Source organism: Heterodontus francisci, unplaced genomic scaffold, assembly GCF_036365525.1.
Source record: "Heterodontus francisci isolate sHetFra1 unplaced genomic scaffold, sHetFra1.hap1 HAP1_SCAFFOLD_1051, whole genome shotgun sequence".
Taxonomy (NCBI): domain Eukaryota; kingdom Metazoa; phylum Chordata; class Chondrichthyes; order Heterodontiformes; family Heterodontidae; genus Heterodontus; species Heterodontus francisci.
The window spans coordinates 83817-109114 of record NW_027142092.1 but is presented as its reverse complement, the minus strand read 5'-3'; the positions used below and the strand labels follow the sequence as shown (position 1 = coordinate 109114).

The 25298-nt window shown below is 49.0% G+C and overlaps 1 protein-coding gene across 1 annotated transcript in view; it reads right to left on the bottom strand.

The window, feature by feature from the left end:
- LOC137366516 (uncharacterized) overlaps positions 1 to 15123 on the bottom strand; it is a gene marked incomplete at its 3' end in the record, with an annotated part of 78576 nt that extends 63453 nt beyond the window's left edge. Inside the window, exon 1 of the mRNA XM_068028310.1 lies at positions 15003 to 15123. Coding sequence (XP_067884411.1) covers positions 15003 to 15096 — 94 coding nt within the window. The remainder of the gene's footprint in view (positions 1 to 15002) is intronic.
- Between the last annotated feature and the right edge of the window lie 10175 nt (positions 15124 to 25298).

The following is a 25298-nucleotide window of genomic DNA, read 5'->3' as shown; positions in this document are numbered from 1 at the left end:
ATTTATGCCGACTCTCTGTTTCCTGTTAGCTAACCAATCTTTTATCCATGTCAATATGTTACCCCCCTACACCATGAGCTTTTATTTTCTGCAATAACCTTTGACGTGGCACCTTATCAGATGTCTTCTGGAAATCTAAATACAATACATCCACTGGTTCCCCTTTATCCACAGCACATGCAACTCCCTCAAAGAACTCCAATAAATTGGTTAAACATGATTTCCCTATCCAAAACCATGTTGACTCTGCCTGATTACCTTCAATTTTTCGAAGTGCCCTGCTATAATGTCTTTAATATAATTTTTAACATTTTCCCTAAGACAGATGTTAAGCTAACTGGCCTGTAGTTTCCTGCTTTCTGTCTCCCTCCATTTTTGAATAAAGGTGTTACATTGGCTATTTTCCAATCTAACGGAACCTTCACCAAATCTAGGGAACTTTGGAAAATTAAAACCAATGCATCAACTATCTCACTCGCCACTTCTTTTAACACCCTAGGATGAAGTCGATCAGGACCCGGGGACTTGTCAGCCTGCAGCTCCAACAATTTGTTCAGAACCACTTCCCTGGTGATTGTAATTTTCTTGAGTTCCTCCCTCCCTTCCATTTCCTGACTTACAGCCAATACTGGGATGTTACTTGTATCCTCAATAGTGAAGATCGGTGCAAAATATCTGTTCAATTCATCTGCCATCTCCTTATTATCCATTATTAATTCCCCGGACTCACTCTCTATTGAACCAATGCTCACTTTGTTAACTTTTCTTTTTTTAAATATCTATAGACATTCCTACACTCTGTCTTTATATTTCTAGCTACCTTTCTCTCGTACTCTAATTTTACCTTCCTTATCAATCTAGTCATTTTTTGCTGTTTTTTATATTCTGTCTAATCTTCTGACCTGCCTCCCATCTTTCTGCAATTATGGGCTTTTTCTTTAAGTTTGATACTATCTTTAACTGTTTTAGTTAACCACGGATGGCAGGTCCCACCCTTGGAATTTTCCTTTCTTGTTGAAATGTATCTATTCTGTGTATTCTGAAATATCCCCTTAAATGTCTGCCAGTGCATCTCTATTAACCTATCCCTCAACCTAATTTGCCAGTTCACTTTAGCTAGCTCTGCTTTCATGCCCTCATAATTGCCCTTGTTTAAGTTTAAAATATTAGTCTTGGACCAACTCTTCTCTCCCTCAAACTAAATGTAAAATTCAATCATATTATGATCGCTGCTACCTAGGGGTGCCTTAACTATCAGGTCATTAATTAATCCTATTTCTTTGCACAATACCAGGACGAGCACAGCCTGCTCTCTGGTTGGCTCCAGAATGTATTGTTCCAAGAAATTATCCCGAAAACATTCTATGTATTCCTCATCTAGGCGACCTCTGCCCATCTGATTTTTCCAATCTATATGTAGATTAAAATCACCCATAATTATCGCTGTACCTTTCTGACAAGCTGCCATTATTTCTTCCTTTATACCCTGTCCTACAGCGTGGTTAATGTCAGGTGGCCTGTACACCACTCCCACAAGTGACTTCTTGCCTTTATGATTTCTCATCTCTACCCAAACTGCTTCTATATCCCGGTTTCCTGACCTTAGGTCATCCCTCTCTATTGCGCTAATACCATCATTAATTAACAGAGCTACCCCTCCACCTTTTCCTCGCTTCCTGTCCTTCCTAAATGCCATGTACCCTTCAATATTCAGGTCCCAATCTATGTCGTTCTGCAGTCATGTCTCTGGAATGTCTATCAGATCATACTTAGTTATTTCTATTTGCGCTCTCAGTTTATCTGTTTTGTTTCGAATGCTATGTGCATTCAGATACAGAGACTTTAGTTGTGTCCTTTTATTATTTTTGTAACCTCTAGCCTTATCTATTGATTTACTTTTAGATTTGTACGCTCTGTCCCTTCCTGTCACAGTCTGTTTATTATTTCCCATATTAATACCTTCCTCTCTTGCCTTGTCTCTACTCCTTCATTTACCATATCACAGAATCACAGAATAATACAGTGTAGAAGAGGCCCTTCGGCCCATCGAGTCTGCACCAATGCATTAAAACACCTGACCTGTCTACCTAATCCCATTTGCCAGCACTTGGCCCATAGCCTTGAATGTTATGACGTGCCAAGTGCTCATCCAGGTACTTTTTAAAGGATGTGAGGTGAGAGGCGAGGGGAACGATGGTGAGAGGAGAGAAGGGAGGCGAGGGTAGGGAGGCGAGGGGAGGGAACACCTCGCAGCAGAGTGTGCTGGAGCTGGACAGACCATGTGATATGTTGACTTCCACGCATTTTAAAAATACTCCTCTTCCATATTTAATACAATCATTTATCTGGCACTTTGTTATTTGGCTGTTTGTCTCAGTTTCTTCCCAGTGCCTTTACCCAATTACTTTACCAACACCTGCCCCCACTAACTAAACCCATCCATCAGATCCCTTAACCTCTCCAGTCAAATGGAAAGATCCCAGTTTTCCCTGGTCTCTCCTCACGGCTGTAGCCTCTCAATCCCGAGAACATCTGTAAACCTCCTCCTGCCTCAACAACATTCTGAAACTAACTGCTTCAAATTAGACACAATATCAAACTGCAGCATAACCTGTGATTTATACAGATTCACAATACCCATTAGCTGTTCGACGATAATATTATTTATAAAACCTATGCTTTAGGTTTTGCTTTCCTACTTTAAGACTCTCCTTAAAACCTGCCTTTGTCCAAGCTTTTGGACATCTGCCCTAATATCTCATTATGTGGCTCAATGTTAGACTTTGCTTTACTCTTGTACAGTGCCTTGGGATGTTTTATTATGTTAAAGGTGCTATATAAATATAAGTTGTTGTTGTATGACACCATTTATTTGCTTACAGGGCTTTAAAGGGTTAAACTCTGAGGTCAGTTTTTTATTCATTGATGGGATGTGGGCGTCACTGGCCAGGCCAGCATTTATTGCCCATCCCTAATTGCCCTTGAGAAGGTGGTGGTGAGCTGCCTTCTTGAACCGCTGCAGTCCATTTGGGTTAGGTACACCCACAGATTGCACAGACTGGGCTTGTATTTATTTGAATGTAGAAGATTAAGAGGTGATCTAACCGACGGGTTTAAGATGATTATAGATTTGATAGGGTCGGTAGAGAGAAACTATTTCCTCTGGGGGGGGGGGGGGGGCCAATATCGCAGGGGGTGGGGGGTGGGGGCAGTACCTTAAAATTAGGCCATTCAGGGGTGATGTCAGGAAGCACTTCTTCACATAAACGGGAGTGGAAATCTGGAACTCTCTCCCCCAGAACTGAGATTGATGGATGTTTGTGTGGAAGGGGATTAAGGGTTACAGAACCAAGACGGGGAGATGGAGATAAGATACAGAACATCCATCATCTGATTGAATGGTGCAACAGGCTCAAGGGGCTGAATGGCCTCGTCCTGTTCCAGTGTAACAGGCCCGAGGGGCTGAATGGCCTCGTCCTGCTCCTGTGTAACAGGCTCGAGGGGCTGAATGGCCTCGTCCTGCTCCTGTGTAACAGGCCCGAAGGGCTGAATGGCCTCCTCCTGTTCCTATGTAACAGGCCCGAGGGGCTGAATGGCCTCCTCCTGTTCCTATGTAACAGGCTCAAGGGGCTGAATGGCCTCCTCCTGTTCCAGTGTAACAGGCTCAAGGGGCTGAATGGCCTCCTCCTGTTCCTATGTAACAGGCTCGAGGGATGAATGGCCTCCTCCTGTTCCTATGTAACAGGCTCGAGGGGCTGAATGGCCTCCTCCTGTTCCAGTGTAACAGGCTCGAGGGGCTGAATGGCCTCCTCCTGTTCCTGTGCAACAGGCCCGAGGGGCTGAATGGTCTCGTCCTGCTCCTGTGTAACAGGCTCGAGGGGCTGAATGGCCTCCTCCTGTTCCTGTGTAACAGGCTCGAGGGGCTGAATGGCCTCCTCCTGTTCCTGTGTAACAGGCTCGAGGGGATGAATGACCTTCTCCTGTTCCTGTGTAAGAGTCTCGAGGGGCTGAATGGCCTCCACCTGTTCCTGTGTAAGAGTCTCGAGGGGCTGAATGGCCTCCTCCTGTTCCTGTGTAAGAGTCTCAAGGGGCTGAATGGCCTCCTCCTGTTCCTGTGTAACAGGCTCAAGGGGATGAATGCCTCCTCCTGTTCCTGTGTAAGAGTCTCGAGGGGCTGAATGGCCTCCTCCTGTTCCTGTGTAAGAGTCTCGAGGGGCTGAATGGCCTCCTCCTGTTCCTGTGTAAGAGTCTCGAGGGGCTGAATGGCCTCTTCCTGTTCCTGTGTAAGAGTCTCGAGGGGCTGAATGGCCTCCTCCTGTTCCTGTGTAACAGGCTCGAGGGGCTGAATGGCCTCCTCCTGTTCCTGTGTAAGAGTCTCGAGAGGCTGAATTATACTATAGGCCCCCCAATAGTGAGAGAGAATTGGAGGAGCATATATGTAGGGAAATCACAGATAGGTGTAGGAATTATAGGGTTGTAATAGTAGGTGATTTTAACTTCCCTAATATTGACCCGGACTGTCTTAGTGCTAAGGGATCAGATGGGGAAGAATTTGTTAAGTGTGTCCAGGATAGTTTTCTGAAGCAGTATGTGGATGGCCCGACTAGAGAAGGGGCTACACTCGACCTCCTCTTCGGAAATGAGGATGGGCAGGTGGTTGATGTGTCAGTGGGGGAGCACTTTTGGACCAGTGACCATAACTCGATTAGCTTCAAGATAGTTATGGAAAAGGATAGGACTGGTCCTCAGGTTGAAGTCCTAAATTGGGGGAAGGCTAATTTCGATGGCATCAGACAGGAACTCTCAAAAGTTGAATTGGAGAGGCTGTTGACAGGTAAAGGGACGTCTGGCAAGTGGGAGGCTTTTAAAAGTGAGATAGGAATATTTCAGGGCCGGCATGTTCCTGTTAGATGGAAGGGCAAGGCTGGCAAGTTTAGGGAACCTTGGTTGACGAGGGATATTGAGGGTCTGGTCAGGACCAAGAAGGAGGCATATGTCAGGTATAGGCAGCTGGGATCAAGCGAGTCCCTCGAGGAGTATAGGGGATGGAGGACTACACTTAAGAAGGAAATTAGGAGGGTGAAAAGGGGCCATGAAATTTCCCTGGCAGATGAGATAAAGGAGAATCCTCAAAGATTCAAAAAGTATATTAAGAGTAAAAGTTTAGCGAGGGAGAGAGTAGGTCCCCTTAAGGATCAGTGTGGTAATCTATGTGTGGAGCCACGGGAAATGGGCAAGGTCTTCAATTAATACTTCTCGTCTGTATTTACCGTGGAGAAGGTCATGGAAGCTAATGAGTTCAAGGGAGGGAACAGCAATATCCTGGAGCATATCAACATTACAAAGGAGGAGGTGTTGGAGGTTTTGAAGTGCATTAAGGTGGGTAAATCCCCAGGGCTTGACCAGGTGTAACCTAGGATGCTATGGGAAGCAAAGGAGGAGATTGCTGGGGCCCTGGCAGAGATTGTTGTATCATCGTTAGCCACGGGTGAGGTACTGGAAAGTATCACCCTGCAGAAATGCAGCTTTTATGTCAATTTATTTATTTATTTATTTATTTTATTTAGGCGGCACAGTGGCGCAGTGGTTAGCACCGCAGCCTCACAGCTCCAGTGACCCGGGTTCGATTCCGGGTACTGCCTGTGTGGAGCTTGCAAGTTCTCCCTGTGTCTGCGTGGGTTTTCTCAGGGTGCTCCGGTTTCCTCCCACAGCCAAAAAGACTTGCAGGTTGATAGGTAAATTGGCCATTATAAAATTGCCCCTAGTATCGGTAGGTGGTAGGGAAATATAGGGACAGGTGGGGATGTGGTAGGAATATGGGATTAGTGTAGGATTAGTATAAATGGGTGGTTAATGGTCAGCACAGACTCGGTGGGCCGAAGGGCCTGTTTCAGTGCTGTATCTCTAAAATCTAAAAAAAAAGGACACTCTGTGCTCTTTTCAAGTGAAGCCTCTCCCCCGCGCTCTTTTCAAGTGAAGCCTCTCCCCCGCGCTCTTTTCAAGTGAAGCCTCTCCCCCGCGCTCTTTTCAAGTGAAGCCTCTCCCCCGCGCTCTTTTCAAGTGAAGCCTCTCCCCCGCGCTCTTTTCAAGTGAAGCCTCTCCCCCGCGCTCTTTTTCAAGTGAAGCCTCTCCCCCGCGCTCTTTTTCAAGTGAAGCCTCTCCCCCGCGCTCTTTTTCAAGTGAAGCCTCTCCCCCGCGCTCTTTTTCAAGTGAAGCCTCTCCCCCGCGCTCTTTTTCAAGTGAAGCCTCTCCCCCGCGCTCTTTTTCAAGTGAAGCCTCTCCCCCCCGCTCTTTTTCAAGTGAAGCCTCTCCCCCCCGCTCTTTTTCAAGTGAAGCCTCTCCCCCCCGCTCTTTTTCAAGTGAAGCCTCTCCCCCCCGCTCTTTTTCAAGTGAAGCCTCTCCCCCCCGCTCTTTTTCAAGTGAAGCCTCTCCCCCCCGCTCTTTTTCAAGTGAAGCCTCTCCCCCCCGCTCTTTTTCAAGTGAAGCCTCTCCCCCCCGCTCTTTTTCAAGTGAAGCCTCTCCCCCCCGCTCTTTTTCAAGTGAAGCCTCTCCCCCGCGCTCTTTTTCAAGTGAAGCCTCTCCCCCGCGCTCTTTTTCAAGTGAAGCCTCTCCCCCGCGCTCTTTTTCAAGTGAAGCCTCTCCCCCGCGCTCTTTTTCAAGTGAAGCCTCTCCCCCGCGCCCTTTTTCAAGTGAAGCCTCTCGCTCGCGCTCTTCTTCAAGTGAAGCCTCTCCCCCGCGCACTTTTTCAAGTGAAGCCTCTCCCCCGCGCTCTTTTTCAAGTGAAGCCTCTCCCCCGCGCTCTTTTCCAAGTGAAGCCTCTCCCCCGCGCTCTTTTTCAAGTTTAGGGAACCTTGGTTGACGAGGGATATTGAGGGTCTGGTCAGGACAAAGAAGGAGGCGTATGTCAGGTATAGGCAGCTGGGATCAAGCGAGTCCCTCGAGGAGTATAAGGGATGTAGGAGTACACTTAAGAAGGAAATTAGGAGGGTGAAAAGGGGCCATGAGATTTCCCTGGCAGATAAGATAAAGGAGAATCCTAAAAGATTCTATAAGTATATTAAGAGTAAAAGGGTAGCTAGGGAGAGAGTAGGTCCCCTTAAGGATCAGTGTGGTAATCTATGTGTGGAGCCACAGGAAATGGGCGAGGGCTTAAATGAATACTTCTCGTCCGTATTTACCGTGGAGAAGGTCATGGAAGCTAGTGATTTCAAGGGAGGGAACAGCGATATCCTGGAGCATATCAACATTACAAAGGAGGAGGTGTTGGAGGTTTTGAAGCGCATTAAGGTGGATAAATCCCCAGGGCCTGACCAGGTGTATCCTCAGATGCTATGGGAAGCAAGGGAGGAGATTGCTGGGGCCCTGGCAGAGATTTTTGTATCATCGTTAGCCATGGGTGAGGTACCGGAAGACTGGAGGATAGCTAATGTTGTGCCTTTATTTAAGGAGGGCAGCAGGGATAAGCCAGGGAACTACAGGCTGGTGAGCCTTACATCAGTGGTGGGAAAGTTATTGGAAGGGATTCTGAGAGACAGGATTTATATGCATTTGGAAAGGCATGGTCTGATTAGGGATAGTCAGCATGGCTTTGTGTGTGGGAAATGATGTCTCATGAATTTGATTGAGTTTTTTGAGGAGGTGACCAAGAGGATTGATGAGGGCAGGGCGATGGACGTTGTCTACATGGACTTTAGCAAGGCCTTTGACAAGGTCCCGCATGGTAGGCTGGTCCAGAAGGTTCGAACACATGGGATCCAGGGTGAGCTAGCAAATTGGATACAAAATTGGCTTGGTGATAGGAGGCAGAGGGTGGTAGTGGAGGGTTGTTTTTCAGATTGGAGGCCAGTGACCAGTGGTGTGCCGCAGGGATCGGTGCTGGGCCCTCTGTTGTTTGTCATATATATTAATGACTTGGATGTGAATGTAGGGGGAATGATTCGTAAGTTTGCAGATGACACCAAAATTGGTGGGAAAGTGGAGAGTGAAGAAGGTTGTCTAAGGTTATAACAGGATATCGATCAACTGGGAAAGTGGGCAAGGGATTGGCAAATGGAATTTAATGCAGACAAGTGCGAAGTGATGCATTTTGGGAAGTTAAACCAGGGCAGGACATATACAGTGAATGGCAGGGCCCTGGGGAGCGTTCTTGAGCAGAGACACCTTGGGGTGCAAGTACATAGTTCCCTGAAAGTGGCAACACAGGTAGACAGGGTGGTGAAGAAGGCGTATGGCATGCTTGCCTTCATCGGCCGAGGTATTGAGTACAAGAGTTGGGACGTCATGTTACAGTTGTACATAACGTTGGTTAGGCCGCATTTGGAGTACTGTGTGCAGTTCTGGTCGTCGCACTACAGGAAAGATGTGATTAAGCTAGAGAGGGTGCAGAAAAGATTCCCAAGGATGTTGCCTGGTTTGGAGGGCTTGAGTTATAAAGAGAGTTTGGATAGGCAGGGTCTGTTTTCCCTGGAGCGAAGGAGGCTGAGATGGGACATGATAGAGGGATATAAAATTATGAGAGGCATAGATAGGGTAGATAGCCAGAGTCTGTTTCCCATGGTAGGGGTGACTAAAACTAGAGGGCATAGATTTAAAATAAAAACAAGAAATGCTGGAATCACTCAGCAAGTCTGGCAGCATCTGTGGAAAGAGAAGCAGAGTTAACGTTTCAGGTCAGTGACCCTTCTTCGGAACCGGGGCATAGATTTAAGGTGAGAGGGAGGAGGTTTAAAGGGGATCAAAGGGGTAAATTTTTCACAGAAAGAATAGTGGGTATCTGGAATGAGCTGCCAGAGGAGGTGGTGGAGGCAGGAACAGTAGCGACATTTAAGAGGCATCTGGACAGGTACTTGAATGAGAAAGGCATAGAGGGATATGGAATTAATGCAGGCAGGTGGGATTAGTATAGATAGGCATTATGGTCGGCATGGACGCGGTGGGCCGAAGGGCCTGTTTCTGTGCTGTACGACTCTATTTCCACTTGCAAATTGGGCTTGTGCTGAAGGAGTTGCTGAAAATGTTACAAACTGTTTCCCTTCATGCAGCACGATTGAATAGTTACACCTCAGAGCCTCTCAGTCCTTTAATTACTCAGTATTGTTTACAGGGCCGTCCTAATCCATCGCAGCCATTTTGTGAAACGTCTCATGTATCTGAAACATTCTGTGAGATGGAGTTTGCACTTTCAGTTTCCGGTATTTGCTCTTTGTTTATTAGTGAAACCTCCCACCTGATCACCACCAGAACACTCCAGTTCACACCGAATCAACACTAAAGATAAATTAAACACCATCCAGGACCAGACAACAGATTTATTTAAATACACACCCCAGGTCCTGTCCTGTCTGTAAACTCTACCACACGTTAAAACATCATCATACGCTCACACACAGCCGCACACAGTCCCAAATACAGACAGCACACGCAGTCTCACATACACATGACCACACGCAGTCCCAAATACAGACAGCACACGCAGTCTCACATACACATGGCCGCACACAGTCCCAAATACAGACAGCACACGCAGTCTCACATACACATGGCCGCACACAGTCCCAAATACAGACAGCACACGCAGTCTCACATACACATGGCCACACGCAGTCCCAAATACAGACAGCACACGCAGTCTCACATACACATGACCACACGCAGTCCCAAATACACACGACTGCATGCAGTCCCAAATATATACGACCACACGCAGTCCCAAATACACTCGGCCACACACAGTCCCAAATACACACAGCCACATGCAGTCCCAAATACAGACAGCCACACGCAGTCCCAAATACACATGACCACACACAGTCCAAAATACACACTGCCACATGCAGTCCCAAATACACATGGCCATACGCAGTACCAAATGCCACAGGGCCACAAGAAGTCCAAAATACACATAGCTACACACAGTCCCAAACATACTCGGCCAGACACAGTTAAAAACACATGGCCACATGCAGCTCCACAAGCACATGGCCGTACGCAGTCCCACATACACATGGTCACATGCAAGTTCCCCTCCAAGTCACACACCATCCTGACTTGGAACTGTATCACCGTTACTTCACTGTCGCTGGGTCAAAATCCTGGAACTCCCTTCCTAACAGCACTGTGGGTGTACCTACCCCACAAGGACTGCAGCGGTTCAAGAAGGCAGCTCACCACCACCTTCTCAAGGGCAATTAGGGATGAGCCATAAATGCTGGCCTCGCCAGTGACACCCACATCCCATGAATGAATTTTAAAAAATTCTGGCACACATTCACACAGTCGTACACATGCATATACACACACAGACAGACAGGCACACATGCGGTCAGGGAAACATACGGCCAAATGCAGTCACACATACGCACACAGTTATACACAGAGTCACACAGAAACAGAGTCATACTCCCACAACAGAAATACACAATCGTACACACACACAAACAGTCATACACACAGACATACAGCAACTCACATTCATACACTCAATTATATATCTAGTGACACCCACACACACTGACATACACAAATAGGTTTTATGTAAAAATACAGTTATCATCAATAAACTGGCATATCAACAACATTTAATTTAGCACATCCCACTCCCTCCGCACACACTTAATATCCCCCCCAGTCTAATCCCATTCCACACATCCTTCAAAATTCCACCCAGTCCAACCACTCACCCCTCACTCCTCATATCCTTTAATATCCCACCAAGTCTAATTCCTCTCTATTAATTTGGGAATTGTGTGTTTGGATTGGAAATTTCTTCATGTTACTCCATTATTTTGGAAGTGTGCAAGAGAGAAAGTACAGGCCTGTCAGTCTAGCATCAGTTGTAGGGATGATCCTAGAATCTGTTATCAGGTAATGCATTTTGGAAGGTCTAATACAGGTGGGAGGTATACAGTAAATGGCAGAACCCTTAGGAGTATTGACAGGCAGAGAGATCTGGGCGTACAGGTCCACAGGTCACTGAAAGTGGCAATGCAGGTGGATAAGGTAGTCAAGAAGGCATACGGCATGCTTACCTTCATCGGTCGGGGCACAGAGTATAAAAATTGGCAAGTCATGCTGCAGCTGTACAGAACTTTAGTTAGGCCACACTTAGAATATTGCGTGCAATTCTGGTCGCCACACTACCAGAAGGACGTGGAGGCTTTGGAGAGGGTACAGAAGAGGTTTATCAGGGTGTTGCCTGGTCTGGAGGGCATTAGCTATGAGGAGAGGTTTGATAAACTCGGATTGTTTTCACTGGAACGACGGAGGTGGAGGGGCGACATGATAGAGGTTTACAAAGTTATAAGCGGCATGGACAGAGTGGATAGTCAGAAGCGTTTTCCCAGGGTGGAAGAGTCAGTTACTCGGGGACATAGGTTTAAGGTGAGAGGGGCAAAGTTTAGAGGGGATGTGCGAGGCAAGTTCTTTACACAGAGGGTGGTGAGTGCCTGGAACTTGCTGCCAGGGGAGGTGGTGGAAGCAGGTATGATAGCGACGTTTAAGAGACATCTTGACAAATACATGATTCAGATGGGAATAGAGGGATACGGTCCCCGGAGGTGCAGAAGGTGTTATTTTAGGCAGGCATCAAGATCGGTGCAGGCTTGGAGGGCTGAATGGCCTGTTCCTGTACTTTACTGTTCTTTGTTCTTTGGGACAGAGTGACCTTGCACCTAAATGAACACAATTTGATCAGAGAAAGTCAGCATGGGTTCCTAAAGCGTAAGTCATGTCTGACTAAATCCTCTTGAATTTTTTTTCATTAATCTGGTTGATGAGAGTGTTTTTGGATGTTCTATATGGACCTTCCAAAGAACATTTGATAAGGTTCCACACAAAAGATTATTGAGAAAAGTAAGAATTGGAGATCGCCCGTTGCCTTGAATTGTAATTGTTTGAGGGATAGGAGACAGAGAGTGAAGATAAAGGAAGTGTACTCTGATTGGTGGGATGTGACAATGTTCACCAGGAATCTGTCCTGGGGCTTCAGCTTTTCACCATATTTATTAATAACTCGAATGAAGGAATAGAGAATTGTATTTCCACGTTTTCAGACTGAATATAGAAGGTTCAGAGGGGAAGTGAAAAAACAAATAAGAAAACATCTATGTTTGAGAAGAGACTTGCAGTGAACTAAAAGAATCGAAATGTCTTTTACAGGCACATAAATAGTGGTGTTAAAAGGAGGAGTGGGGCCATTATGGACCTAAAAGTGGATTCACGCATGGAGGCAGGGGGCATGGCTGAGATACTAAATGAGTACTTTGCATCTGTCTTTACCAAGGAAGATTATGTTGCCCAAGTCATTGTGAATGAAGAGGTAGTTGAGACATTGAATGGGCTGAAAGTTGATCCTGAGGAGGTATTATATAAGCTGGCTGTACTTAAAGTTGATAAGTCACCAGGACCAGATGAGATGCATCCAAGATACTGAGGGAAGTGAGGGTGGAAATTGCAGAGGCAATAATCTTCCAATCCTCCTTAGATACAGGGGTGCTCCCAGAGGACTGGAGAATTGCAAATGTTACACCCTTGTTTAAAAAGGATGTAAGGACAAGCTCAGCAACTGCAGGCCAGTCAGTTTAACCTCGGTGGTGGGGAAACTTCTAGAAACAATAATTCAGGTCAAAGTTAATAGTCACTTTAACAAATGTGGATTAATTAAGGAAAGCCAGCATGGATTTGTTACAGGCAAATCATGTTTAACTAATTTAACTGAGTTTATTAATGAGGTAACAGAGGGTTGATGAGGGTAATGTGATTGATGTGGTGTACATGGACTTCCAAAAGGCGTTCAAAAAGTGCCTTATAACAGGCTTGTCAGCAAAGTTAGAGCCCATGGAATAAAAGGGACATTGGCAGCATGGATATGAAATTGGCTGAGTGACAGATAACAGAGTAGTTGTGAACAGTTGTTTCTTGGACAAGAGGAAGGTATATAATGGATTCCCCAGGGGTCAGTATTAGGGCCACTGCTTTTCTTGATGTATATTAATGACCTAGACTTGGGTGTACACGGCACAATTTCAATATTTGCCGATGACACAAAACTTGGAAGTATTGTGAACTGTGAGGAAGATAGTGATAAACTTTAATAGGACATAGACAGGCTGATGGAATAGGCAGACAGGTGACAGATGAAGTTCAATGCAGAGAAATGTGAAGTGATCCATTTTGGTAGGAGGAACATGGAAAGACAATATAGAATAAAGGGTACAATTCTAAAGGGGGTGCAGGAGCAGAGGGACCTGGGTGTATATGTGCATAAGTCATTGAAGGTGGCAGGACAGGTTGAGAGAGCGGTTAATAAAGCATACAGTATCCTGGGCTTTATTAATAGGGGAATAGAGTACAAGAGTAAGGAGGTTATAAACCCAAACACTAGCTTGGCCTCAGCTGGAGAATTGTGTCCAATTCTGGGCACTGTACTTTATAAAGGATGTGAAGGCATTAGAGAGGGTGCAGAAAAGATTCATGAGAAAGAACTTCAGTTACGTGGATAGATTGGAGAAACTGAGGTGGTTTTCCTCGGAGAAGAGAAGAATAAGAGGAGATTTGATCGAGGTGTTTAGAATCATGAGGGGTCTGGACAGAGTAGATAGGGAGAAACTGTTCCCATTGGCGGAAGGATCCGGAACCAGAGGACACCGATTTAAGGTGATTGGTAAAAGAAGCAATGGCGACATGAGGAAAAGCTTTTTTAAGCAGCGACTGGTTTGGATCTGGAATACACTGCCCGAGAGCACGGTGGAGGCAGATTCAATCATGGTTTTCAAAAGGGAATTGGATAATTATTTGAAGAGAAAATTTTGCAGGGCTACAGGGAAAAGGTGGGTGAGTTGGGACTGGCTGAGTTGCTCTTGCAGAGAGCCAGCACGGACACAATGAGCTGAATGGCCTCCTTCTGTGTTGTAACCATTCTGTAATTCTTGAATACTAAGTTAGGAAGCACAATAAGTTGTACAGATGGGAGCAGGAGGTTGCAAAGTGATAGGTTAATTGAGTGGGCAAAACTGTGGCAGACGGAGTTCAATGAAGGGAAAATTGTGAGGCCACCCACTTTGAACTGAAGAAAGAGAAATCTGAGTCTTTTATAAATGGTGAGACATGAGGGACTGTCGAGGAGCAGTCTATTGTCCAGTACAGAAATCACTAGAAACTAGTGCACAGGTACAAAAACAATGAAAAAGGCTATTGGAATGTTATGCTTCATCTCCAGAAGGTTGGATTAGAAAGGGGCACAAGTTTATGTTGCAACTGTTCAGAGCCTTGGTTGGACACTTTCTAAAGAATTGCATTCAGTTTTGAGCCTCACACCAGCCTCGGAGTGGGTGCAGCGGATTCACCAGGGCCATACTGAGGCAAAAAGTGTTTAATTATGAGGACAGCTTGCATAGACAAGGCGTGTATTGTCCTGAGTAGAAAAGGTTAATGTGTGATGTTACTGACATGTTTAATATGATTAAAAGATTATAAAAGATAAAACGAGAGAAACGATTTCCTCTGGTTGAGCTGGGAATCTAGAACGAGGGGGCAGAACTGTAAAATTGGAGCCCGGCCGTTCAGGGGGTGATGTGAGGAAGCACTTCTTCACACAAAGGGGAGTGGGAATCTGGAACACTCTCCCCCAAAAAGCTGTTGATATGTGGGGCGAATTGGAAATTTCAAGACAGAATAATAGGATTTTTGTTAAGTGATGATATCACAGGATGTGTAACCAAAGTGGCAGGATGAAACTTACATACAGAGCAGCCATGATCTACTGAATGGTGGAACAGGCTGAAGAGGATGAAATGTCCCTAGATCAGGGAATCCGGATGAAATGCAACTTCAATCTGTTAACGAGTGATACAATTCAGTAAACATTTTCCCGGGTAGAGTTTATACATGTTTGTAACGGTGACCTTGCTGTCACTTGGGCGTACACTCCTTCCGTCTATACTCTACTGCCTCACAAACACCTTCCACAATCAGACTGTTCCTAACAGAGACAACTGCAAACTTACCCCAACTTGCCGAGCCCTCCCGGAGAATCCCACTCAATACCAAGGTCAGGAGAATGGTGCTGCGAGCAGACTCCATGTGTAACAATGGCTGCATCAAACTGAGACTTTACTCTCTCATCAATCTGAGCTAGCACTGAGAGCAGGCAGGAAGTAACTGGAGAAGAGTTAGCAGCAAGCTCAGAAACAAACATTAACTGTTCCAGCACCACACCTGCACATCCTCTAAACTCCGCAGAACCGGGAATCTTCCAAAACAAAAAATAAACATTCTCAAACTTGTACTGAGCACTGCCTGAAGATGAAGTACCCAAGAGAGATCCCAGTGATCCGATACGAGACCCTGAAGATGAGGTACCCAGGAGAGATCCCAGTGATCCGATGCAGGACCCTGAAGATGAGGTACCCAGGAGAGATCCCAGTGATCCGATACAAGACCCTGAAGATGAAGTACCCAGGAGAGATCCCAGTGATCCGATACAAGACCCTGAAGATGAGGTATCCAGGAGAGATCCCAGTGATCCGATGCAGGACCCTGAAGATGAGGTACCCAGGAGAGATCCCAGTGATCCGATGCAGGACCCTGAAGATGAGGTATCCAGGAGAGATCCCAGTGATCCGATGCAGGACCCTGAAGATGAGGTACCCAGGAGAGATCCCAGTGATCCGATACAGGACCCTGAAGATGAGGTACCCAGGAGAGATCCCAGTGATCCGATACAAGACCCTGAAGATGAGGTATCCAGGAGAGATCCCAGTGATCCGATACGAGACCCTGAAGATGAAGTACCCAGGAGAGATCCCAGTGATCCGATACAGGACCCTGAAGATGAGGTACCCAAGAGAGATCCCAGTGATCCGATACAAGACCCTGAAGATGAAGTACCCAGGAGAGATCCCAGTGATCCGATACAGGACCCTGAAGATGAGGTATCCAGGAGAGATCCCAGTGATCCGATACAAGACCCTGAAGATGAGGTATCCAGGAGAGATCCCAGTGATCCGATACGAGACCCTGAAGATGAGGTATCCAGGAGAGATCCCAGTGATCCGATACAAGACCCTGAAGATGAGGTATCCAGGAGAGATCCCAGTGATCCGATACGAGACCCTGAAGATGAAGTACCCAGGAGAGATCCCAGTGATCCGATACAGGACCCTGAAGATGAGGTACCCAAGAGAGATCCCAGTGATCCGATACAAGACCCTGAAGATGAAGTACCCAGGAGAGATCCCAGTGATCCGATGCAGGACCCTGAAGATGAGGTACCCAAGAGAGATCCCAGTGATCCGATGCAGGACCCTGAAGATGAGGTACCCAGGAGAGATCCCAGTGATCCGATGCAGGACCCTGAAGATGAGGTACCCAGGAGAGATCCCAGTGATCCGATACAGGACCCTGAAGATGAAGTACCCAGGAGAGATCCCAGTGATCCGATACAAGACCCTGAAGATGAGGTATCCAGGAGAGATCCCAGTGATCCGATGCAGGACCCTGAAGATGAGGTACACAGGAGAGATCCCAGTGATCCGATACAAGACCCTGAAGATGAGGTACCCAGGAGAGATCCCAGTGATCCGATACAGGACCTTGAAGATGAGGTACCCAGGAGAGATCCCAGTGATCCGATACAGGACCCTGAAGATGAGGTACCCAGGAGAGATCCCAGTGATCCGATACAGGACCCTGAAGATGAGATACCCAGGAGAGATCCCAGTGATCCGATACAGGACCCTGAAGATGAGGTACCCAGGAGAGATCCCAGTGATCCGATACAGGACCCTGAAGATGAGGTACCCAGGAGAGATCCCAGTGATCCGATACAGGACCCTGAAGATGAGGTACCCAGGAGAGATCCCAGTGATCCGATACAGGACCCTGAAGATGAGGTACCCAGGAGAGATCCCAGTGATCCGATACAGGACCCTGAAGATGAGGTACCCAGGAGAGATCCCAGTGATCCGATGCAGGACCCTGAAGATGAGGTACCCAGGAGAGATCCCAGTGATACGATACAGGACCCTGAAGATGAGGTACCCAGGAGAGATCCCAGTGATCCGATACAAGACCCTGAAGTACCCAGGAGAGATCCCAGTGATCCGATACAGGACCCTGAAGATGAGGTACCCAGGAGAGATCCCAGTGATCCGATACAGGACCCTGAAGATGAGGTACCCAGGAGAGATCCCAGTGATCCGATACAGGACCCTGAAGATGAGATACCCAGGAGAGATCCCAGTGATCCGATACAGGACCCTGAAGATGAGGTACCCAGGAGAGATCCCAGTGATCCGATACAGGACCCTGAAGATGAGGTACCCAGGAGAGATCCCAGTGATCCGATACAGGACCCTGAAGATGAGGTACCCAGGAGAGATCCCAGTGATCCGATACAGGACCCTGAAGATGAGGTACCCAGGAGAGATCCCAGTGATCCGATACAGGACCCTGAAGATGAGGTACCCAGGAGAGATCCCAGTGATCCGATGCAGGACCCTGAAGATGAGGTACCCAGGAGAGATCCCAGTGATACGATACAGGACCCTGAAGATGAGGTACCCAGGAGAGATCCCAGTGATCCGATACAGGACCCTGAAGATGAGGTACCCAGGAGAGATCCCAGTGATCCGATACAGGACCCTGAAGATGAGGTACCCAGGAGAGATCCCAGTGATCCGATGCAGGACCCTGAAGATGAGGTACCCAGGAGAGATCCCAGTGATCCAATACAGGACCCTGAAGTACCCAGGAGAGATCCCAGTGATCCGATGCAGGACCCTGAAGATGAGGTACCCAGGAGAGATCCCAGTGATCCGATGCAGGACCCTGAAGATGAGGTACCCAGGAGAGATCCCAGTGATCCGATACAAGACCCTGAAGATGAAGTACCCAGGAGAGATCCCAGTGATCCGATACAAGACCCTGAAGATGAGGTACCCAGGAGAGATCCCAGTGATCCGATACAGGATCCTGAAGATGAGGTACCCAGGAGAGATCCCAGTGATCCGATACAGGACCCTGAAGATGAGGTACCCAGGAGAGATCCCAGTGATCCGATGCAGGACCCTGAAGATGAGGTACCCAGGAGAGATCCCAGTGATCCGATACAGGACCCTGAAGATGAGGTATCCAGAAGAGATCCCAGTGATCCGATACAGGACCCTGAAGATGAGGTACCCAGGAGAGATCCCAGTGATCCGATGCAGGACCCTGAAGATGAGGTACCCAGGAGAGATCCCAGTGATCCGATGCAGGACCCTGAAGATGAGGTACCCAGGAGAGATCCCAGTGATCCGATACAGGACCCTGAAGATGAGGTACTCAGCAGAGATCCCAGTGATCCGATACAGGACCCTGAAGATGAGGTACCCAGGAGAGATCCCAGTGATCCAATACAGGACCCTGAAGATGAGGTACCCAGGAGAGATCCCAGTGATCCGATGCAGGACCCTGAAGATGAGGTACCCAGGAGAGATCCCAGTGATACGATACAGGACCCTGAAGATGAGGTACCCAGGAGAGATCCCAGTGATCCGATACAGGACCCTGAAGATGAGGTACCCAGGAGAGATCCCAGTGATCCGATACAGGACCCTGAAGATGAGGTACCCAGGAGAGATCCCAGTGATCCGATACAGGACCCTGAAGATGAGGTACCCAGGAGAGATCCCAGTGATCCGATACAGGACCCTGAAGATGAGGTACCCAGGAGAGATCCCAGTGATCCGATACAGGACCCTGAAGATGAGGTACCCAGGAGAGATCCCAGTGATCCGATACAGGACCCTGAAGATGAGGTACCCAGGAGAGATCCCAGTGATCCGATGCAGGACCCTGAAGATGAGGTACCTAGGAGAGATCCCAGTGATCCGATACAGGACCCTGAAGTACCCAGGAGAGATCCCAGTGATCCGATGCAGGACCCCGAAGATGAGGTACCCAGGAGAGATCCCAGTGATCCGATGCAGGACACTGAAGATGAGGTACCCAGGAGAGATCCCAGTGATCCGATACAGGACCCTGAAGATGAGGTACCCAGGAGAGAATCCAGTGATCCGATACAAGACCCTGAAGATGAAGTACCCAGGAGAGATCCCAGTGATCCGATACAGGACCCTGAAGATGAAGTACCCAGGAGAGATCCCAGTGATACGATACAGGACCCTGAAGATAAAGTACCCAGGAGAGATCCCAGTGATCCGATACAGGACCCTGAAGATGAGGTACCCAGGAGAGAATCCAGTGATCCGATACAAGACCCTGAAGATGAAGTACCCAGGAGAGATCCCAGTGATCCGATACAGGACCCTGAAGATGAGGTACCCAGGAGAGATCCCAGTGATCCGATACAGGATCCTGAAGATGAGGTACCCAGGAGAGATCCCAGTGATCCGATGCAGGACCCTGAAGATGAGGTACCCAGGAGAGATCCCAGTGATCCGATGCAGGACCCTGAAGATGAGGTACCCAGGAGAGATCCCAGTGATCCGATACAGGACCCTGAAGTACCCAGGAGAGATCCCAGTGATCCGATGCAGGACCCTGAAGATGAGGTACCCAGGAGAGATCCCAGTGATCCGATACAGGACCCTGAAGATGAGGTACACAGGAGAGATCCCAGTGATCCAATACAGGACCCTGAAGATGAGGTACCCAGGAGAGATCCCAGTGATCCGATACAGGACCCTGAAGTACCCAGGAGAGATCCCAGTGATCCGATGCAGGACCCTGAAGATGAGGTACCCAGGAGAGATCCCAGTGATCCGATACAGGACCCTGAAGATGAGGTACTCAGCAGAGATCCCAGTGATCCGATACGGGACCCTGAAGATGAGGTACCCAGGAGAGATCCCAGTGATCCAATACAGGACCCTGAAGATGAGGTACCCAGGAGAGATCCCAGTGATCCGATGCAGGACCCTGAAGATGAGGTACCCAGGAGAGATCCCAGTGATACGATACAGGACCCTGAAGATGAGGTACCCAGGAGAGATCCCAGTGATCCGATACAGGACCCTGAAGATGAGGTACCCAGGAGAGATCCCAGTGATCCGATACAGGACCCTGAAGATGAGGTACCCAGGAGAGATCCCAGTGATCCGATACAGGACCCTGAAGATGAGGTACCCAGGAGAGATCCCAGTGATCCGATACAGGACCCTGAAGATGAGGTACCCAGGAGAGATCCCAGTGATCCGATACAGGACCCTGAAGATGAGGTACCCAGGAGAGATCCCAGTGATCCGATGCAGGACCCTGAAGATGAGGTACCTAGGAGAGATCCCAGTGATCCGATACAGGACCCTGAAGTACCCAGGAGAGATCCCAGTGATCCGATGCAGGACCCCGAAGATGAGGTACCCAGGAGAGATCCCAGTGATCCGATGCAGGACCCTGAAGATGAGGTACCCAGGAGAGATCCCAGTGATCCGATACAGGATCCTGAAGATGAGGTACCCAGGAGAGATCCCAGTGATCCGATACAGGATCCTGAAGATGAGGTACCCAGGAGAGATCCCAGTGATCCGATGCAGGACCCTGAAGATGAGGTACCCAGGAGAGATCCCAGTGATCCGATACAGGATCCTGAAGATGAGGTACCCAGGAGAGATCCCAGTGATCCGATACAGGACCCTGAAGTACCCAGGAGAGATCCCAGTGATCCGATGCAGGACCCTGAAGATGAGGTACCCAGGAGAGATCCCAGTGATCCGATACAGGACCCTGAAGTACCCAGGAGAGATCCCAGTGATCCGATGCAGGACCCTGAAGATGAGGTACCCAGGAGAGATCCCAGTGATCCGATGCAGGACCCTGAAGATGAGGTACCCAGGAGAGATCCCAGTGATCCGATACAGGACCCTGAAGTACCCAGGAGAGATCCCAGTGATACGATACAAGACCCTGAAGATAAAGTACCCAGGAGAGATCCCAGTGATACGATACAGGACCCTGAAGATAAAGTACCCAGGAGAGATCCCAGTGATCCGATACAGGACCCTGAAGATGAGGTACCCAGGAGAGAATCCAGTGATCCGATACAAGACCCTGAAGATGAAGTACCCAGGAGAGATCCCAGTGATCCGATACAGGACCCTGAAGATGAGGTACCCAGGAGAGATCCCAGTGATCCGATACAGGACCCTGAAGATGAGGTACCCAGGAGAGATCCCAGTGATCCGATACAGGACCCTGAAGATGAGGTACCCAGGAGAGATCCCAGTGATCCGATACAGGATCCTGAAGATGAGGTACCCAGGAGAGATCCCAGTGATCCGATGCAGGACCCTGAAGATGAGGTACCCAGGAGAGATCCCAGTGATCCGATGCAGGACCCTGAAGATGAGGTACCCAGGAGAGATCCCAGTGATCCGATACAGGACCCTGAAGTACCCAGGAGAGATCCCAGTGATCCGATGCAGGACCCTGAAGATGAGGTACCCAGGAGAGATCCCAGTGATCCGATACAGGACCCTGAAGTACCCAGGAGAGATCCCAGTGATCCGATGCAGGACCCTGAAGATGAGGTACCCAGGAGAGATCCCAGTGATCCGATACAGGACCCTGAAGTACCCAGGAGAGATCCCAGTGATCCGATGCAGGACCCTGAAGATGAGGTACCCAGGAGAGATCCCAGTGATCCGATGCAGGACCCTGAAGATGAGGTACCCAGGAGAGATCCCAGTGATCCGATACAGGACCCTGAAGTACCCAGGAGAGATCCCAGTGATCCGATACAGGACCCTGAAGATGAGGTACCCAGGAGAGATCCCAGTGATCCGATACAGGACCCTGAAGATAAAGTACCCAGGAGAGATCCGAGTGATCCGATACAAGACCCTGAAGATGAGGTACCCAGGAGAGATCCCAGTGATCCGATACAGGATCCTGAAGATGAGGTACCCAGGAGAGATCCCAGTGATCCGATACAGGGCCCTGAAGATGAGGTACCCAGGAGAGATCCCAGTGATCTGATACAAGATCCTCAAGATGAAGTACCCAGGAGAGATCCCAGTGATACGATACAGGACCCTGAAGATAAAGTACCCAGGAGAGATCCGAGTGATCCGATACAAGACCCTGAAGATGAGGTACCCAGGAGAGATCCCAGTGATCCGATACAGGATCCTGAAGATGAGGTACCCAGGAGAGATCCCAGTGATCCGATACAGGGCCCTGAAGATGAGGTACCCAGGAGAGATCCCAGTGATCCGATGCAGGACCCTGAAGATGAGGTACCCAGGAGAGATCCCAGTGATCCGATACAGGACCCTGAAGATGAGGTATCCAGGAGAGATCCCAGTGATCCGATACAGGACCCTGAAGATGAGGTACCCAGGAGAGATCCCAGTGATCCGATGCAGGACCCTGAAGATGAGGTACCCAGGAGAGATCCCAGTGATCCGATGCAGGACCCTGAAGATGAGGTACCCAGGAGAGATCCCAGTGATCCGATACAGGACCCTGAAGATGAGGTACTCAGGAGAGATCCCAGTGATCCGATACTTGACCCTGAAGATGAGGTACCCAGGAGAGATCCCAGTGATCCGATACAGGACCCTGAAGATGAGGTACTCAGGAGAGATCCCAGTGATCCGATACAGGACCCTGAAGATGAGGTATCCAGGAGAGATCCCAGTGATCCGATGCAGGACCCTGAAGATGAGGTACACAGGAGAGATCCCAGTGATCCGATACAGGACCCTGAAGTACCCAGGAGAGATCCCAGTGATCCGATGCAGGACCCTGAAGATGAGGTACCCAGGAGAGATCCCAGTGATCCGATACAGGACCCTGAAGTACCCAGGAGAGATCCCAGTGATCCGATGCAGGACCCTGAAGATGAGGTACCCAGGAGAGATCCCAGTGATCCGATGCAGGACCCTGAAGATGAGGTACCCAGGAGAGATCCCAGTGATCCGATACAGGACCCTGAAGTACCCAGGAGAGATCCCAGTGATCCGATACAGGACCCTGAAGATGAGGTACCCAGGAGAGAGCCCAGTGATCTGATACAAGATCCTCAAGATGAAGTACCCAGGAGAGATCCCAGTGATCCGATACAGGATCCTGAAGATGAGGTACCCAGGAGAGATCCCAGTGATCCGATACAGGGCCCTGAAGATGAGGTACCCAGGAGAGATCCCAGTGATCCGATGCAGGACCCTGAAGATGAGGTACCCAGGAGAGATCCCAGTGATCCGATACAGGACCCTGAAGATGAGGTATCCAGGAGAGATCCCAGTGATCCGATACAGGACCCTGAAGATGAGGTACCCAGGAGAGATCCCAGTGATCCGATGCAGGACCCTGAAGATGAGGTACCCAGGAGAGATCCCAGTGATCCGATGCAGGACCCTGAAGATGAGGTACCCAGGAGAGATCCCAGTGATCCGATACAGGACCCTGAAGATGAGGTACTCAGGAGAGATCCCAGTGATCCGATACTGGACCCTGAAGATGAGGTACCCAGGAGAGATCCCAGTGATCCGATACAGGACCCTGAAGATGAGGTACCCAGGAGAGATCCCAGTGATCCGATACAGGACCCTGAAGATGAGGTGCCCAGGAGAGATCCCAGTGATCCGATACAGGACCCTGAAGATGAGGTACTCAGGAGAGATCCCAGTGATCCGATACAGGACCCTGAAGATGAGGTACCCAGGAGAGATCCCAGTGATCCGATACAGGACCCTGAAGATGAGGTACCCAGGAGAGATCCCAGTGATCCGATGCAGGACCCTGAAGTACCCAGGAGAGATCCCAGTGATCCGATGCAGGACCCTGAAGTACCCAGGAGAGATCCCAGTGATCCGATGCAGGACCCTGAAGATGAGGTACCCAGGAGAGATCCCAGTGATCCGATACAAGACCCTGAAGATGAGGTACCCAGGAGAGATCCCAGTGATCCGATGCAGGACCCTGAAGATGAGGTACCCAGGAGAGATCCCAGTGATCCGATGCAGGACCCTGAAGATGAGGTACCCAGGAGAGATCCCAGTGATCCGATACAAGACCCTGAAGCTGAGGTACCCAGGAGAGATCCCAGTGATCCGATACAAGACCCTGAAGATGAGGTACCCAGGAGAGATCCCAGTGATCCGATACAGGACCCTGAAGATGAGGTACCCAGAAGAGATCCCAGTGATCCGATGCAGGACCCTGAAGATGAGGTACCCAGGAGAGATCCCAGTGATCCGATACAGGACCCTGAAGATAAAGTACCCAGGAGAGATCCCAGTGATCCGATACAGGACCCTGAAGATGAGGTACCCAGGAGAGATCCCAGTGATCCGATACAAGACCCTGAAGATGAGGTACCCAGGAGAGATCCCAGTGATCCAATACAGGATCCTGAAGATGAGGTACCCAGGAGAGATCCCAGTGATCTGATACAGGACCCTGAAGATGAGGTACCCAGGAGAGATCCCAGTGATCCGATACAGCACACTGAAGTACCTAGGAGAGATCCCAGTGATCCGATACAGGACCCTGAAGATGAGGAACCCAGGAGAGATCCCAGTGATCCGATGCAGGACCCTGAAGTACCCAGGAGAGATCCCAGTGATCCGATGCATGACCCTGAAGATGGGGTACCCAGGAGAGATCCCAGTGATCCGATACAGGACCCTGAAGATGAGGTACCCAGGAGAGATCCCAGTGATCCGATACAGGACCCTGAAGATGAGGTACCCAAGAGAGATCCCAGTGATCCGATACAAGACCCTGAAGATGAGGTACCCAGGAGAGATCCCAGTGATCCGATACAGGACCCTGAAGATGAGGTACCCAGGAGAGATCCCAGTGATCCGATACAGGACCCTGAAGATGAGGTACCCAGGAGAGATCCCAGTGATCCGATGCAGGACCCTGAAGTACCCAGGAGAGATCCCAGTGATCCGATGCAGGACCCTGAAGTACCCAGGAGAGATCCCAGTGATCCGATGCAGGACCCTGAAGATGAGGTACCCAGGAGAGATCCCAGTGATCCGATACAAGACCCTGAAGATGAGGTACCCAGGAGAGATCCCAGTGATCCGATGCAGGACCCTGAAGATGAGGTACCCAGGAGAGATCCCAGTGATCCGATGCAGGACCCTGAAGATGAGGTACCCAGGAGAGATCCCAGTGATCCGATACAAGACCCTGAAGCTGAGGTACCCAGGAGAGATCCCAGTGATCCGATACAAGACCCTGAAGATGAGGTACCCAGGAGAGATCCCAGTGATCCGATACAGGACCCTGAAGATGAGGTACCCAGAAGAGATCCCAGTGATCCGATGCAGGACCCTGAAGAT